Consider the following 15,038-nt stretch of genomic DNA (forward strand, 5'->3'; position numbering starts at 1 on the left):
TGGTAGGACTGTGGCTGAGATGCAAGGCCTCTAGGGTGTGTTGAGAGTTTAAAGGAAGAAAAATATATTAGGAGGCGCTCATAGATGTGGTTGACCATCCCTAGATCTCTGGAAAATTATTCTGTCAAAAAGTGCTGGTCACCCACAACTCCATTTCATCTATAATATATACTTAAATCCTACCAGTTACATGTAATGTTAAAATGAAACATTGTAATTTACCAGTCAGGAATATAGTGCAATTTCTTCCCCCGCCCCATTTTTCTCTAAGTGGGAACACTTACAAGACAATTGGAAAGCTAAATGAGGTTGTTTGTCGTTGACAGCTTACCTTTTCAGTAGTCACTTATCTTGAGTCTTCTTTTTAGTTATTTCCACTACTAGGAGTAAAATCTACTGCAGGAGGAAAAGGATGAAAAGATGGCTGACTTTTCACTACCGTGTTCTAGCCATTTCCGCCAGTTCACGCCTGAATCTTTGGCTGCTATTGAGAAGCAAATTGCTGCCAACAAGAAATACAAAGACCACCAACCTAAAGAGAAACCTCGTCCTCAACTTGACCTGCAGGTTTTCCAAAAGCTGCCTACTCTCTATGGGAATCCTCCTCAGGAGCTTGTTGGGAAACCACTGGAGGATCTTGACCCTTATTACAATGATCACAAGGTTAGAGACAGCATATGCCAAGGGATCTGATTTCATCCCTCCTTAATCATTTGTCAATAGGGAGCCTTTTCTGCTTTAGGAGTCAGAGAGTTAAATTTGGCAGTGCTTCCCTTGAATGATTATATTAAGACAGTTGTATTCAATCAAGTTATAATAAAAAAGACATTATACTTTGATCACTATGTGATCATGTAATAAAACCTTAGTTTTAAACTCTACTAAGCATAGAGAATAAAATTCATCAGCATGAGGCATGTGCACCATTTACATTAGTGGTGGGCAAATTTTTTGGCCTGAGGGCCACATCGGGGTATGGAAGTTGTATGGCAGGCCATGAATGCTCACAAAATTGGTGGTAGCGGGGCAGGAGGGGCTGAGGATTCTGGCTGGGGATGCAGGCTCTGGTATGAGGCCAGAAATGAGGAGTTCAGGGTATGGGAGTAGGCTCCGGGCTGGGGCAGAGAATTGGGGTGAGGGCTCCGGCTAGGGGTCCGGGCTCTGGGGTGGGGATGAGGGGTTTGGGGTACAGGAGAGTGTTCCAGGGTGGAACGAATTGGTTCAGAGGGCAAGAGGGGGATCAGAGCTGGGGCAGGGGATTGGGGCACAAGGGAAGAGGGGACACTCAGGTGTGCAGGCTCCGGGCAGTGCTTATCTCAAGCAGCTCCCGGAATCATCTTTCCCCTCTGGCTCCTATGCAGAGGTGCGCCCAGCCGGCTCTGGACACTGCTCTGCCCGCAGGCGCCATTCCCAGCCAATGGGAACTGCGGGGGTGGTGCTTGTGGACAGGGCACAGAGCTGCCTGGCCATGCCTCTGTGTACTATGTAGGAGCCAAAGGGGGGTGTCATAAACAGATAGCTAAGGGTTAATGTCTCTTTCACCTGGAGCACCTGACCAGAGGACCAATCAGGAAACCAGATTTTTTTCAACTTTGGGTGGAGGGAATTGTGTGTCTGGGGTCTTTGTTTTCTGGCTGCCTGCTTTTCTCTGAGCTTTGGAGAAGTAGTTCTGTTTTCTAATCTTCTGTTTCTAAGTGTAAGGACAAAGAAACCAGCTGATCTCTTTGTCCTTACACTTAGAAACAGAAGATTAGAAAACAGAACTACTTCTCCAAAGCTCAGAGAAAAGCAGGCAGCCAGAAAACAAAGACCCCAGACACACAATTCCCTCCACCCAAAGTTGAAAAAATCCGGTTTCCTGATTGGTCCTCTGGTCAGGTGCTCCAGGTGAAAGAGACATTAACCCTTAGCTATCTGTTTATGACAGGGGGTCATGCTGGCTGCTTCCCAGGCAAGCTCCCGACTCCACTCCCCAGCTGGAGCTGAGGGTTGGATTAAAAGGTCTGATGGGCCGGATGTGGCCCGCGGGCCGTAGTTTGCCCACCCCTGATTTACATCCTGCTTGAGCCCTCTAAATAAGGCTTAAGTGGACTTAGGAGGTATATGTTAGCCCTCTTCGCAAGGATGAATGTCACCCACACTGAATATAACATAGGACAGACAACATAAAAATCTGTTGCTGCATGATGACTGAGAATGGAGTTATTGGTTTTTATCTAAAGTATCTTCAAGCCTACTAGACCTATATGTAGGCTGAATCAAAGCCGATATATTATGTGCAGCTTCTCTCTCTATAGGCTGCTAATAACCAATACCACTTAATACAGTCTGTTTTCCTATGTTACAAATTTTAATAAGGAAATACTGCCTGTTTTCAAAACCACCAGTTCTTCCAAGTACAAAATGATTTCTAGAATATATATTAGCTTTTAAAACATGAACCCAGATTTCTCACATCCCAGGCTGTTGGCTTTACTAGGATGGCTTGCTCTAATTCTCTTTGTTTAAATAATTAAATATAATTGGCACCGACACTTGCCTGGGAAAAGTTTCAGGTTTGACAAATCCACATTTTTCAATGAAAAAATTGTTTTGTTGAAAAATTCCTGCCCAGCTCTGATCAATATTAGTGAATGCTGAGTCACTGGTTCAGCAAATAAAGGCCCTGATCCTGCAAATGCTCTCACATTTTATACATATATACACTTGACTCACCTGAATAATCCCATTTACTTGAATGAGAATGCTGACATGAGTAAAATGACTTCTATGCACATTTTGTGGGATCAGGGCTAAAGGAAGAAGTTTCATAGTGCGAAATTCCAATTCAGTAATTAAGTGCCTAAATTTACCTTTAAAAAGGGACATGAAAAGTTTTCTCCAGAGTACACAATATTTTTTACTGAAACTTTAAAAATGTGTGGTACAAATATATAACGAATCAAAAAAGGTAACAAACAAGAATTACAAGGATTCTTTCAATATAAACAAACAAACAAAAAGCAAGTCAACCATCAAACTTTTATACATAATTATTTGCAATTCTGCCAACAATACAAACCCTCAATGTCCACAGTTCACTTTCTGGAGAAGTTTCATTAATTAAGATTATCTCTGTTTTTTTTTCTTAAAGACATTTATGGTATTGAACAAAAGGAAAACAATCTTCCGATTTACTGCCACACGTGCCTTGTGTATACTTAGCCCTTTTCATCCAATCAGAAGAACAGCGATTAAAATTTCAGTACATTCATATCCTTTCAGTTGGTTTCACCTATTCTAGTTTTTTTCTAATGGGTATGAAATAATATGGGTGTAATATTGAGTGTGTCATATTTAGAATGTTTCCTGGATCTAGCCTGTTTCTAAAAGCAATAGTGCACCTGTTTCAGATAATGGCACAGATAATTGTGAATTATTTTAGAAATGACTGTTACTAGTATATGAAACAGGAAGTGTACAGGGATCCACCTACAGGGAGGAAGGATGGAAACCAGGTAATAGAGGGCCTAATTCTGATCTCACTTATACCTGTGTTTAACGCCATTAAAATCAATGGGCTTGTTTCACTGTGGTGTTTCACCAGTTTTATGCTGCAAAGTTACGCTGAAGTAAAAGTGGAGTATCACAGTGGTGAATCAGACGAAAGGACTTGATCCAGCCACTGTGGAGATCTAAGTACCACCAGTCACACAGAGCCCTGCAAGGAAGTCCTGTGTATCTTGCAGAGCTGTGTGTGATCTTACACTCATTCTTGCTGCAGTAAACAAGCCTCAGTGAAGAGGTGGTGCACATGGCTCTGCAACAGTGCAGGGAGGATGATTCTGTTGAAGATCACCTCTCCAGCATGCTGAGTTGGGGGTCGCATGGGCTGGCCAGCCTACTTCAGACATGCCCCTTCTCCAGCAGGGCTGTCTGTATTCAGGTCCATGGTGTAGGTGATGGGTCTTTTGAGGTCCCTGTCTGTGAGGATGGCTCCTACAGTTTCAGCTAGTAGGCATAGCGGAGGCAGGGGAGGAAGGGAATCTTTTTTACACACACACACCCCACTTCTTCCTGAAGTGCATATGTGCAAGGTGCATGGCTCCATGCCCCATCTGCCCCCTGCACACTCCTCCACAATTGGTTGCACATGGATCACATCTGCTATGTGGTAACTATATGTGCCTAACTCTCTGCACCAGTTGCAAGTGGAGAGCCATACCAGCAGGGTCACTGAGTTGTGCTCAGCGCTGTTGCAGATCTCATATGTGTGGTAGTGTAAACCCCTTGCACCATCATCAGGATCAAGCCCATAGTTACTCTAGTGGTAAAATCAGTGTCAGTGCTATCAAAAGCAGTCCTCTGCATTTTGTTCCTGGCTTTTTCTTTGTTACCTTGGACAAGTTACTTAACCTCTTTGTTTCTTGATCTGTAAAAAGGGTGTAATACAATACCTGCCTTGAAGTTTCATGAGGAATTCGTTATTACCATTACTTGTACGGCAGTATTCCCCAAGGGCCCCAGCTAGATGTCGTACAAACACAAAGTCATAGTTCCTATCCTCAAGAGTTTATAATATAATTTAAGACAAGACTCCACAAATGAGTGGTAACAAATTGTAAAAAGGAAGAAAAAGGGTAGAAGGAGAGTAGTGCCAAGCAGTGACATCTCCCACATATCTTGTTGAACAAACTATTCCTGGGTGAGGAATAATCATTTTGTGGCTCATGCATTGAACTGGGACATTGACATCTGGGTTCAATTCCCACCTATCAATTATCTGTGTCACCCTGGACAAGTCACTTAGGCCCAGAGACGCAAAGCTATTTAGGCTCCTAATTTCCATTTAAGCCTTAATACCATTGTGGATTTGGACCTTTGTCTTCCTATATGTAAGAGGAGGATAAAAATAGATCCTTCGTCCTACCCTTTGTTGTTCTTATTTGTTTAGACTGAGTTCTTTGGGGTAGGGACTGTCTCTTATTAAGTTTTACATACCGCAATGGAGTCCCAATTTTAGTGGCTTGGGGTCATTGTGGTCTGACATCAATATGAATAACATACAAATAGAATTGTTAATTATGTCCTAAAATTTGAAATCAAATGTTAAATCTACAATGATTTAAACATTTTTTGTATTAGTGGAATGTTTTGATTACACTGTAATATTCTTTACCTTAACTCCTGTTACTTACATTGTTCACTATTTTTATTATGTGCACTATTTTAATCAATTGTGTCTTCATGGCTATATTTGAGACTCGTAGGAAGTCTAAATTTCGTGACTGGAGCAAGTATGTTGAGTAAGTATTTCTGTAGGAATTTATTTTTCCTAATTCTCTAGTTCTAATTGATTAGTTAATTGGCCTAATCTTCTAGTCCTCACACAAGATAACATCATGTTGGAGTCAGTAAGAATTTTGCTTGTGTTAGAACTTCAGGATTACTGTTTTGTGGATATAGGGCCATCTTCTGCTTTCATTTGCTGCATTATAAATCCAGAGTAAGTCTTTGGGGTCACTCTGGATTTTCAGTGGGGTAAATGAAAGCAGAATCAGGCATTTAGTGCCAAAAAAGTGCTAAGTTCTTTTCATTATCTTTTGTCCACATTTAATTGTTCTAAATCCTAAACTCCTCCCTTAATTTTTATTATTTATTTTACTGAGGCAAATCTCCAATAAATGTCATTATTGACTACGAGAAAATATAAGATCTTGCAATCCTTACAGAATTCGTTTCTGTAATGTTGATTTGTGCGCTATTTGCTTTAATAAAATGGTCTGTCAGATGCTTCTTGCCCATGGAACTTTGTTAATAAGGGGCCTTTTCTTCAGCATTGGCCAGATCTTGCAATTTTATCATGAATATCAAAATATTTAGTGTTGTTTCTTTAAGCTTCAACTCCTGAGTTGTGAAAACCTGAGAATCTTAAGTTTCATTTAAAAAAAGTGTAAACTTCTATCCCTCTCAGTTTCAAAGTTTGAAAAAGTGAACCCTAATAACCCCAACATCCATGGCAAAGAACCCACAACCTGTTACTTTAAACATTTGTTTTACGCCAACCACCTGACTTTTTGGGGCCTGACTCATGATTTTCAAACACGCCGTGTTGACAATACTGAGTACTCCAATGAGCTGTATGCAGGAACTCATGTTTTCAGGGGCCAAGGATAAAATCTGAAACAGAGCCCCTGCCCCCATCCTTCCGAACAAATACCACTGAGGTGAGGCTGTGGGAAATAGGGGGGAGGTGGGGAAGGGTTGGAGAATGAGCCTGCCCTGCACTCACCCTGCAGTAGTGTCTCCTCTCCCTCTGGGCATTGCAACCTGGCATGCAGGATCACTATGCCACTCACTCAAGTTTGAAGCACCAGTCAGTTTGTGTCAAACTAGCCTCTTTTCCCCTCTTTGGGAAGCCCTGGCTCTATCGGGTTGGATCTCTGTGCCTGAATGAATCCCATTAACATCAGTTCATCTCCCTGTGGGTGCAGGGTTCTGCCCTTGTGGAGCACGACACAGGATCAGCATCTAAATTAATAACTTCAGTCTACCAGGTCATCCACTTTGCTAACTGTAATATCTGAATAAAACTGTTTGATTTTAATATATATCCCGCTCTGAAAACTAGTGTACATCAATATGTTTATCTGCAAGAGGGTCAGAATTTAGACAAAGTAATATATGCTATGGTAATTCAAATACCTTTTCCCCCCCCCCACCACACCCTCAGAAAAAAGGGCTACATTGCTGTCAAATAATTCCTGAACATATTTTCTGAATACCAGATGCCTTTAAAATTCTCTAATGAGATCTCAATCTTGCTGAAATGATAAGTGCACTCAGAAAAGCCAGCAGAGCTTTTACTGCTAGTTTCCATTTTAAAGAAAATGCTGCCTTTAAAATTGAAGTCCTGTAAATTTGTATTTCTGTGAGCTTTTTTCCAACATTCTTTAAAGAAAGTGCTACCAAATGCACAAAATGAACAACATAAAATGCACTGAGCAACCACTTTGCATTCTTGAACCAGTGAAGATATGGATTATTGTCAAAAAAATTAAAAGTGGACAGTGATTTGGGGTGGCTCAAATTCAGGATGCCCAACCTGAGTCACTTTAAAATTTTAGCAAACAAAAAATGGTCACACGTAAGCAAGTATACCACAGACACAGATGTTGATAGCCACATGGAAACTGCTGGCAGCTAATATTTCAAGTTGCCTGTAGGAGTTAAGTCCTGATCCAGTACCCACTGAAATCAATGGGAGCCTTTCCGTTAACTTCATTTGAGGGCACTGGGTCAGGTTCTTGGGCAAAGAGACAGCTCAGAGTGAGTAAACTGCCTGTGCCACATACCCTCCTCCATTAATTGCTAATGTTCTCACATTTCTTGGACACTTTACTCCCCAGGTACACGTTCACAGCCATTTACACTTTTGAAGTACTGATAAAAATATTGGCAAGAGGATTCTGGCTGAATGAATTCACTTTCCTCCGAGATCCGTGGAATTGGTTGGATTTCAGTGTCATTGCTATGGCGTAAGTAAGAACATGTATATTTTAAAGGGCTATTATGAAGTTTAAATTATTTTTGCTTGTGTTTATTTTCTCTAGAAAATGCCCTTAAGACATAACATTGTAAGGAGTGATAACTGTATCTAGTGCTCTTGTATTCCCTTTGTTGTATGGTATAAGGGATATCAACAGCATGCCAGTCCCACAAAAAGAGGGAAAGGGGATTGCACAGAGGGTAAAGATAGCAACATATATGATATAGTCAATGCCATCATATAGCCATCAGCAGCCCCTTTTTGTGAAATAGGAAAAGGGTCTGACTTGACAGGAAGTGAGATGTAATATCTATACTGTCATGAAGTATCTGTGTGCCACATATGTGCAGACATCATGGTAGTCAGTGGATTAAATCTGGGATTGTCATCACCAAAACAGTGTGATCTTGAACTTTCTGTAATTAGAAAGCAATAAAATAAAATTAATTAAACCACAGTATTACAGGCTCCTCCTATCACACAAGCTTGCCGAGAAGGTCTGCAATCCACAAGAGTTCAAGACCCACATGGGATGTCAAATTTTTCTGTCACTTTCTTTTACAGCATTAGTAACAAGGGGGAGGCAGAACTTGTTACTCAATGGTTTGATTACTCCAAACTTGCCTGAGTGATGAGAGCTCCAAAGGAAGTAGGTCTTTCAGTCCCTTATCTTCATTTCCTTTTATCACAATAAGGCAATAAACAGACAATACTATCATCCATAGTGTTTCCAGTTATTTCACTGTAGATAGTATGAAGTGTATTCCATCCCAACAGTGACAAGAGCTTCTCCCTGCAGAGGTCCTCTGAGCTGCCTGCACAGACAGCTTCTCATTCACTGTACTCCCAGTGACAACACACTGACTGCAGCTCAGTCACCAGAGGTGAGATGAGGAACTTCCTACCACACACGGAGACAGCCACAGGACTTTATAGTTCCATTAAATTCATAGGTCCCTTTTACTAATTCCTAGGACACTATTGACAACCATTCTAAGGGAAGTGTCGCCAACCAAGGCCTTGGGTCATGCCACAGTTTCCTCTGTTGATTATGTAAGTCAGTCCCGAGTTAGACTTCACCTTCAATAACCCATTGTTCAAGGAAGGACTTTATTCATTAATCACCATTAAATTAAAATAAAGAATTCCAGGCTTCAGTTTTCCTCCTCATCAGAGGATGATCTTTCTCACCATCTCTAATCAGTAATTTGTCATCAGCCCCCCTTGCATTCCATACTTTCCCAGTCCACTCCCATCCACTCTGGAGTACAGTCTCGTGTGCTGCTATTTCTTGACAGAGGGCTAATGTCTCAGATACTTGCTTTATCTTCAGAGTGTCTTTGTCAGCACACTCTTTATATTCCTGCTTCCTCTCCGGGCTCAAACTGTAAACCTCTCTGATCCAGAGATAGGTACCAACTCTCTTCCTGGACCTTGCTGATTGACTAGCTCCCCACTGTCTCCCTTCTCCCGTGACTCTGATAGTTCTCTTTGGGCTCTTACTGTCTAAGCTGCCCTTCAGGGCTTGTCCCTACAGCAGCCTATTTCACCTCCTGTTGGTTCCTCCAACCTGTTACAGTCACAGAGCTTCGCTAAAGAGCTTCCTCTTTATACTATTCTAGCAGTCTCTGTCTGTGAAGACATGACTCATTCTAAAGTCTCCAACTCAACCTCCCACTTGGTTGAAAGAACAGGTGTGTGGGTGGGTAGGTAAATGAGTGTGTGTGTGTGTGTGAGAGAGAGAGAGAGAGAGAGAGAGAGAGAGAGAGGTGAGAAGAAGAGGTAGCAACAGGTAGAGCTGAGAATCATAGAATCATAGAATTTCAGGGTTGGAAGGGACCTCAGGAGATCATCTAGTCCAACCCCCTGCTCAAAGCAGGATGAATCCCCAACTAAATCATCCCAGCCAGGACTTTGCCAAGCCTGACCTTAGAAACCTCTAAGGAAGGAGATTCCACCACCTCTCTAGGTAACCTATTCCAGAGCTTCACCACCCTCCTAGTGGAAAAGATTTTTCAAATATCCAACCTAAACCTCCCCCACTGCAACTTGAGACCGCTACTCCTTGTTCTATCATCTGGTACCACTGAGAACAGTCTAGATCCATCCTCTTTGGAACCCCCTTTTCAGGTAGCCAAAAGCAGCTATCAAATCCCCCCACATTCTTCTCTTCTGCAGACTAAACAATCCCAGTTCCCTCAGCCTCTCCTCATAAGTCATGTGTTCCAGCCCCATAATAATTTTTGCTGCCTTCCACTGGACTTTTTCCAATTTTTCCACATCCTTCTTGTAACGTGGGGCCCAAAACTGGACACAGTACTCCAGATGAGGCCTCACCAATGCTGAACAGAGGAGAATGATCACGTCCCTCAGTCTGCTGGGAATGCCCCTACTTATGCAGCCCAAAATGCTATTAGCCTTCTTGACAACAAGGACACACTGTTGACTCATATCCAGCTTCTCGTCCACTGTAACCCCTAGGTCCTTTTCTGCAGAATTGCTGTCTAGCCACCTGGTCCCTAGTCTGTAGCAGTGCATGGGATTCTTCCATCCTAAGTGCAGGACTTTGCACTTGTCCTTGTTGAACCTCATCAGATTTATTTTTGCCCAATCCTCTAATTTGTTAAGGTCCCTCTGCATCCTGTCCCTACCCTCCAGCATATCTACCACTCCTCTCAGTTTAGTATCATCTGCAAACTTGCTCAGTGTGCAGTCCACGCCATCCTCCAGATCATTTATGAAGATATTGAACAAAACTGACACTTAGTGCACCTCTTGGAGCACAAAACCCAAGACTGACCCTTGGGGCACTCCGCTTGACACCAGTTGCCAACTAGGCATGGAGCCACTGATCACTATCCAATGAGCCCGACGATCTAGCCAGCTTTCTATCCATCTTATAGTCCATTCATCCAGCCCATACTTCTTTAACTTGCTGGCCAGAATAATATGGGAGATCATATCAGAAGCTTAGCTAAAGTCAAGAAATAACACGTCCACTGCTTTCCCCTCATCCATGAAGCCAGTTATCTGATCACAGAAGGCAATTAGGTTAGCCAGGCATGACTTGCCCTTGGTGAATCCATGCTGACTGTTCCTGATCACTTTCCTCTCCTCTAAGTGCATCAGAATTAATTCCTTGAGGACCTGCTCCATGATTTTTTCAGGGACTGAGGTGAGGCTGACTGGCCTGTAGTTCCCTGGATCCTCCTCCTTCCCTTTTTTAAAGATGGGCACTACATTAGTCTTTTCCAGTCATCCAGAACCTCCCCAGATTGCCATGAGTTTTCAAAGATAATGGCCAATGGCTCTGCAATCACATCCGCTAACTCTTTTAGCACTCTGGTATGCAGCGCATCATCCCAGTAGACTTGTGCTCGTCCAGTTTTTCTAAATAGTCCTGAACTACTTCTTTCTCCACAGAGGGCTGGTCACCTCGTCCCCATGCTGTGCTGCTCAGTGCAGCAGTCTGGGACCTGACCTTGTTTGTGAAGACAGAGGCAAAAAAAGCATCGAGTGCATTAGCTATTTCCACATCCTCTGTCACTGGATTGCCTCCCTCATTCAGTAAGGGGCCCACACTTTCCTTGACTTTCTTCTTGCTGCTAAGATACCTGAAGAAACCCTTCTGGTTACTCTTAACATCTCTTGCTAGCTGCAATTCCAAGTGTGATTTGGCCTTCCTGATTTCATTCCTGCATGCCTGAGCAATATTTTTATACTCCTCCTGGGTCATTTGTCCAATCCTCCACTTCTTGTAAGCTTCTTTTTTGTGTTTAAGATCAGCAAGGATTTCACTGTTAAGTCAAGCTGGTTGCCTGCTTTTCTGAAGTCCAGGATCTGTATTTTGCTGCTCTCTTTTCTTCCTTGTGTCAGGATCCTGAACTCGACCATCGCATGGTCACTGCTTCTCAGGTTCCCATCCACTTTTGCTTCCCCTACTAATTCTTCCTTGTTTGTGAGCAGCAGGTCTAGAAGAGTTCTGCCCCTAGTTGTTTCCTCCAGCACATGCACCAGGAAATTGTCCCCTACACTTTCCAAAAACGTCCTGGATTGTCTGTGCACCGCTGTATTGCTCTCCCAGCAGAAATTGAGGTGAGTGAAGTCACCCATGAGAACCAGGGCCTGTGATCTAGTAACTTCTGCTGGTTGCCGGAAGAAAGCCTCATCCACCTCATTCCCCTGGTCTGGTGGTCTAGAGCAGACTCCCACTACGACATCACCCTAGTTGCTCACACTTCTAAACTTAATCCGGACACTCTCAGGTTTTTTCTGAAGTTTCATACTGGAGCTCTGAGCAGCCATACTGCTCTCTTACATACAATGCAACTCCCTCATCTTTTCTGCCCTGTCTGTCCTTCCTGAACAGTTTATATCTATCCGTGACAGCACTCCAGTTAAGTGATTTATCCCACCAGGTCTCTGTTATTCCAGTCACATCATAGTTCCTTGACTGTGCCAGGACTTCCAGTTCTCCCTGCTTGTTTCCCAGGCTTCTTGAATTTGTGTATAGGCACTGAAGATAACTTGCTGATTATCCTGCTTTCTCAGTATGAGGCAGAAGTCCTCCCCTCTTGCGCTCTCCTGCTCGTGCTTCCTCCCAGCATCCCACTTCCCCCTTACCTCAGGGCTTTGGTCTCCTTCCCCCTGTGAACCTAGTTTAAAGCCCTCCTCACTAGGTTAGCCAGCTTGCTTGCGAAGATGCTCTTCCCTCTCTTCGTTAAGTGGAGCCCATCTCTGCCTAGCACTCCTTCTTCTTGGAACACCATCCCGTGGTCAAAGAATCCAAAGCCTTCTCTCTGACACCACCTGCGTAGCCATCCATTGACTTCCACAATTCAACAGTTTCTACCCGGGCCTTTTCCTTCCACAGGGAGGATGGACGAGAACACCACTTGCACCTCAGACTCCTTTATCGTTCTTCCCAGAGCCACGTAGTCTGCAGTGATCTGCTCAAGGTCATTTTTGGCAGTATGGGTTCCCACGTGGAGAAGCAGGAAGGGGTAGCAATCTGAGAGCTTGATGAGTCTCGGCAGTCTCTCTATTACATCGTGAATCCTAGCTCCTGGCAAGCAGCACACTTCTTAGTTTTCCCAGTCGGGACGGCAGATAAATGACTCAGTCCCCCTGAGGAGAGAGTCCTTGACCACCACCACCGACCTCCTTTTCTTGGGAATGGTGGTCGTGGAACCCCCATCCCAAGGTCAGTGATTCTCATGCTTTCCAATTGGTGGAGTTTCCTTCTGTTCTCTTCCGTCAGATGCATCATCTTGTCCACTCTCCGCATTAGTACTTGTGCAGAGAACATGAAAACGGTTGCTCACCTGTATCTGCATTGCTGGTACATGGACACTCCTCTTTCTTCTTCTGGAGGTCACATGCTGCCAAATTTCTTCACCATCCCTCTCTCCCCTCTGCACAGCCTGCTCTGATTCTTCAGAATGTTGTGCCCGTAGAAGCATATCTTGACGTCTGTCCAAGAAACCTTCATTTTCTCTTATGCAACGCAGGATTGATACTTGTTTCTCCAGACCTTGAACCTTCTCTTCCAATATGGAGACCAGCTTGCACTTTGTACAGACAAAGTCGCTTTTGTTCTGTGGAAGAAAAACAAACATGGCTCATCCTGTGCAGGGCACAACAGCTGATCGCTCACCATCCATATTACCTTCCTTCTAAGAAAGGGAATAGTCTACTATGGGAATAGAGGAGACTGTTACAGGGTGGAATTGATTCATTTTCCTATAGTGAGGAGAACAGATGGATTTTTTTCCAGGGATGAACTATGATGTAGGAGGACTTGATGAATTTATTGTGGCCTAGAGAGAAGGCAAACTTTGAAGTATTACTTGGGAATTTGATCAAAATTAATTATTTTCTCCTTTTTCTGGCCAATATATTTTTAATAAGTTCTGTATTGCTGTTTTTGGCTAAATTTAGAAGTTCATGATATTGTAGGATGTTGGTAGCATTCATAACCAAGCACTAATTTATAAGTATGTGCTATTTGAAATAATCAGGAAATGAATCCTTGATACATAATACTCAGGATGAGACCTTGACGTTTGGTTTGTTAATGCTCAAGATATTATATGCTCAGAAGGGTTAGCAATTAAGAAAAGTTTTTATAAAGTATTTCCACAGTTCATTCAATTCAATAGCATATTGTGTCATGTCTTTATTTTACAGATATGCAAGGGAGTTTAGTGATCTAGGCAATGTTTTGGCCCTTCGTACATTCAGGGTTCTGAGAGCTTTAAAAACTATTTCAATACTCCCAGGTAAGAAGCCCAGATTTTTGAATATTTTCTGCCAACTATAAGTGATTCTCTCCTCCAACCATTTCATTGGTTTTGCAGGTCTTTTGTCTTTTTTTATGAGTGACTTTGTGTTATAGAAACAACTGAATTTGTAGATCAGGGTGGTGTCTCAAGATTGTTGGCCCAGTCAGAATAATTTAAGCACTGGAAACAATCTGCCATTTTATTTATTTTGATCATGTCTTAAAGCATTTTGTTTGATTTTTATAATATCTGTTATACAGAAGGCTGTTCTAATTGTTCTTGTTTATCATTGTTCGACTGTGCAATGTTCTTAATAACTCAGCAGACTTCTGTTTATAATTAATATTTATTATTATTGGGTCAAATCCTATTCAGTTTTTACTCATTCCTTAATCAGGCAAATCAATTAGGCATTCGCAGGTTAACAACTGTAATCAAATTGGATATGATTGATGGGTCTCTTTCTGATCTCCTTTTATTATTTTGCTGTATGTATTTAGTATTGACAAGTCCTCCCAAAGCAGCATCATTGCAAATTTAATTAGCAGGATATTCATTCCCTTTTCTAGATTATGAAAGTCAGATTCTCCCTGGTCCTTGAATTGCTGAGAGTACAATTCATGCAGGAAGGACAAAAGGAGCCTTTCCCCTTCCATACACTGCATACTCTCTGCAAAAGTGCTAGGAACAATTGCTTAGACTAGAGGAAAAACTTCTTTTCTTACTTTGATTACTTATGTTTCATGTGGACTGGACTATGTTTGTATTGAAAAGATACATGAAACACTGGCCAAGTAACTATGAACTTGTGGCTGCTGTATGCTGTTTTGACTCTCAAAAAGAATGATACATGTGTTCCAGTTTTTTAGTCCTTAAACTGCTGAATTTTATCTCTCTAGGACTGAAGGTCATCGTAAGTGCACTTATCCACTCTGTTAAGAAGCTCGCTGATGTGATGATCCTGACCATTTTCTGCTTGAGTGTCTTTGCCCTCATAGGCCTCCAGCTCTTTAAAGGCAATTTGAGACATAAGTGTGTCAGGAATTTTAACTTCACCAATGGAACTCTTTATTTGGATGACAAAAAATGGGGCTCCCTTGATGAGTTTATTAATGATACAGGTATGTTGTCCTCTTGTTTCCTTTTACGATGGTAGATTTTATATATATTTTGACTCCTGCACTTCAAATTATATTGAAAATACAGATGAACTGCTACCACAGGAC

General features: G+C 42.3%; 1 protein-coding gene across 1 annotated transcript in view; it reads left to right on the forward strand.

The window, feature by feature from the left end:
• The first annotated feature begins 420 nt into the window (after positions 1 to 420).
• The window catches only part of LOC115647285 (sodium channel protein type 5 subunit alpha-like), a 100,622-nt gene continuing 86,004 nt past the window's right edge, over positions 421 to 15,038 (forward strand). The window contains 6 exon segments of the mRNA XM_030554183.1: positions 421 to 663; positions 3,134 to 3,256; positions 5,173 to 5,285; positions 7,389 to 7,517; positions 13,718 to 13,809; positions 14,712 to 14,933. Of these exon segments, the coding sequence (XP_030410043.1) occupies positions 421 to 663; positions 3,134 to 3,256; positions 5,173 to 5,285; positions 7,389 to 7,517; positions 13,718 to 13,809; positions 14,712 to 14,933 (922 nt within the window).

Source organism: Gopherus evgoodei, chromosome 2 (assembly GCF_007399415.2).
Source record: "Gopherus evgoodei ecotype Sinaloan lineage chromosome 2, rGopEvg1_v1.p, whole genome shotgun sequence".
Taxonomy (NCBI): Eukaryota; Metazoa; Chordata; order Testudines; family Testudinidae; genus Gopherus; species Gopherus evgoodei.